Source organism: Aegilops tauschii, chromosome 2 (genome assembly GCF_002575655.3).
Source record: "Aegilops tauschii subsp. strangulata cultivar AL8/78 chromosome 2, Aet v6.0, whole genome shotgun sequence".
Lineage (NCBI taxonomy): Eukaryota > Viridiplantae > Streptophyta > Magnoliopsida > Poales > Poaceae > Aegilops > Aegilops tauschii.
The window spans coordinates 153,509,512-153,512,584 of record NC_053036.3 but is presented as its reverse complement, the minus strand read 5'-3'; the positions used below and the strand labels follow the sequence as shown (position 1 = coordinate 153,512,584).

Below are 3,073 nucleotides of genomic sequence, written 5' to 3'. Positions count from 1 at the left end.
GAAGTCCCGGAGGTAGCAACACTGCAAATTTTAGAATTCACTCGGTCAAAACAAGATTAAAGTGAGTCGACAGAAGATCGAGTCATGCAAAAATTGAGAGGTCGAGCACAATGATTACGCAGAAGCGATGGGGACGTCCACTTTAATCTTGGGCAAGGCCTTCCAGGGCTTTGACAGCGCGACTTTGGGCTGCTGCAGAGCTTTTTTAGTCAGCACAGGAGAAGATGTTCGAGTGCGCTTTGAAGTCTATCCAGTCGGAGGAGTCGCTTTGCCACAAACACTTGCTGGGTCTTGCCTCTGCTTGGAGCTTCTTTCTGAGCGAGGTGGAGAGTCGACCTCCTCAACACTACTTGAGTCTTCACTCTCCTCGTCTTCTCCTCCGTCAGAATGCCACTCACCGCTGTCACCTCCACTCGCCTCTCCCTCTTGCTCCTGCTCTCCGTTGGGCATCGAATACATCTCAGTGTAGATCTGCAAGGCATAGAGTTGAGTGGATGTCAATCAGTTTCAAAAACAAATACATGTCAGAACAAAAAGACACTCGGAAGAAAAGAGTCAGACCTTGTCTGCTTCGTTGGTGTTGTCGAATGGGGGAATCCTCTGAGACCCCCTGGGGTTGTCCTTGTTGCCAGTGCTGCCCTGCAGCCACTGTGCCACCGTCTCCTCGTCAACTTCTTCCGGGTGGATCCGAGTGCTGTCATCAATACCCGAGTACATCCACATTGGATGATCACGGGCTTGGAGTGGCTGGATGCGTTGTATGAGAAACACCTCTAACAAGTCCATGCCAGTCCCACCGTCGCGGACAAGTTGGACTACTCGCTCAACCAACATATTCACTTCCACTTTCTCAACTGGAGTCACTTTCAAGGGGCAGGGCTTCTCAACTCACTCCATAGAAAACGGAGGAAGGCCAGTCAACTGACCAGGGGTCGGTTGGTCCTTACAATAGAACCAGGTCGACTGCCATCCTCTGACTGAATTGGGAAGAATCATAGCAGGGAAAGTACTTTTTCCCCTCATCTAGATCCCTAGACCTCCACACATCTGGATCACATGTGTCCTCTCATCACTCGGATGAGCCTTTTTTACAGAGTGAGAAAGACAAGTGAAAATGTGTTTGAAGAGACCCAAGTGCGGTCGATAGCCCAGAAAATTCTCACACATGGACACGATTGCAGCGAGGTACATGATGGTGTTGGGGGAGAAGTGATGAACCTCGCTGCAATCGTGTCCATTGGGACAAAGGGTCGCACCCCCCTCCTCCGGATGGGGTCCTGGCGCACTCTATATAAGTCACCCCCTCCTCTGGGACAAGGGTTCGCAACCCCTGTAACTTCAGGCATAATCCAATCGACGAGCCTCCGGGCACCGAGACGTAGGGCTGTTACTTCCTTTGAGAAGGGCCTGAACTCGTAAATCTTGCGTGCACGACCACACCGTAGCTAGGATCTTTCCTCCTCATACCTACCCCCCATTCTACTGTCAGACTTAGAACCACGACACCGGCCGATCGACTGAAGACTGCCTTCATCACCCTTTTCGATGCCTTCTACTACATCACCATGACGTTCGGCTTGAGGAACACCGGCACCACCTTTCAATGATGCATGCAGAAGTGCCTCCTGAAGCAACTCGGCAGGAACGCCCATGTCTATGTGGACGACATAGTGGTGAAGACGGAGAAGCGCGGCACCCTTTTGGAGGATCTCAAGGAGACCTTCGCAAACTTGCCCTGTTTTCAAATCAAGCTCAACTCGGAGAAGTGTCTCTTCGGAGTACCAACCGGCCAGCTCATTGGCTTCCTTGTTTCTGAGCGTGGGATCGAGTGCAACCACGTGAAGATCAAGGCCATTGAGCAGATGAAGAAACCAACCCGACTGTGGGACATCCAGAAGTTCACCGGGTGCCTAGCATCTCTCAGTCGGTTCGTCAGCGGGCTGGGCGAGAAGGCCCTCCCTCTGTACCAGCTGATGAAGAAGACCATATGCTTCGAGTGGACCGACCAAGCGGACAAGGCGTTCCTCCAGCTCAAGCGGATGCTGTCCACGCTGCCTGTTCTGGCCGCTCCGGCTCCTAAAGAGCCCATGCTCTTCTACATCACCGCTACCAACCGGGTCGTCAATAGGATGATTGTTGTCAAACGCCCAGAGGCCGGCAGGGCACAGCCGGTCCAGAGGCATGTCTACTACTTGAGCGAGGTGTTGTCCGCCTCCAAGCAGAACTACCCCCACTACCAGAAGATGTGCTGCAGCATGTACTTTACCGCCAAGATGTTGAAGCAGTACTTCGAGGAGCACACCATCACAGTCGTCTGCACCCCCCCCCCCTTGCCGAGATAATGGGCAACTATAATGCTTCGGGCCGGGTGGCAAAGTGGGCCATTGAGCTGGCTCCCCACACAATCCTCTACCAGCCCCGCACCGCCATCATGTCACAAGCGCTGGCTGACTTCCTTGTTGACTGGGTCGAGACCCAGTACCTGTCGCTGGCTCCGGATTCCACTCATTGGCGGATGCACTTCGATGGCTCGAAGATGCGCACCGGTTTGGGAGTCGGCATCATCCTCACCTCTCCCAAAGCCGACAAGCTGAAGTACACACTGTAGATCCACTTCGCTGCCTCTAACAACATGGCCGAGTATGAGGCGCTCGTCCACGGGCTTTTGCTAGCCAAGGAGATCGACATCCGCCGCATCTTGTGCTACAGCGACTCGGACCTTGTGGTCCAGTAGTCCTCTGGCGACTGGGAAGCCAAGGAAGCCAACATGGCCACTTACAGCTTCCTTGTCCAGCAGATCAGTGGGCACTTTGATTGGTGCGAGTTCATCCATGTGCCACGGGCCGACAACGAAGCAGCCGACGCCCTGGCACGGATTGGCTCCACCCGGTAGGCCATACCTGCCGGCATCTCCCTTGAGTGCTTGCGCAAGCCGTCTATCCAGCCCTCGCCAGAATCAGAATCCATCTTCATGCCGGCTGACCCTGGAGCAGTCGGTTCCGGCTCGGGGACTTCTGCAGGCGGCCCGAGGGCTGTAGGACCTAAACCCGGCCCGGGGACTGCTGTAGCCGGC

At 54.5% G+C, this 3,073-nt stretch overlaps 1 protein-coding gene across 1 annotated transcript; it reads left to right on the top strand.

Moving 5' to 3' along the window:
- The first annotated feature begins 1,862 nt into the window (after window positions 1-1,862).
- On the top strand, window positions 1,863-2,734 carry LOC141040841 (uncharacterized). The gene is made up of 2 exons (XM_073506958.1): window positions 1,863-2,312; window positions 2,609-2,734. Exons 1-2 carry the CDS (start codon window positions 1,863-1,865, stop codon window positions 2,732-2,734), a joined length of 576 nt encoding a protein of 191 aa, XP_073363059.1.
- Window positions 2,735-3,073: the final 339 nt, after the last annotated feature.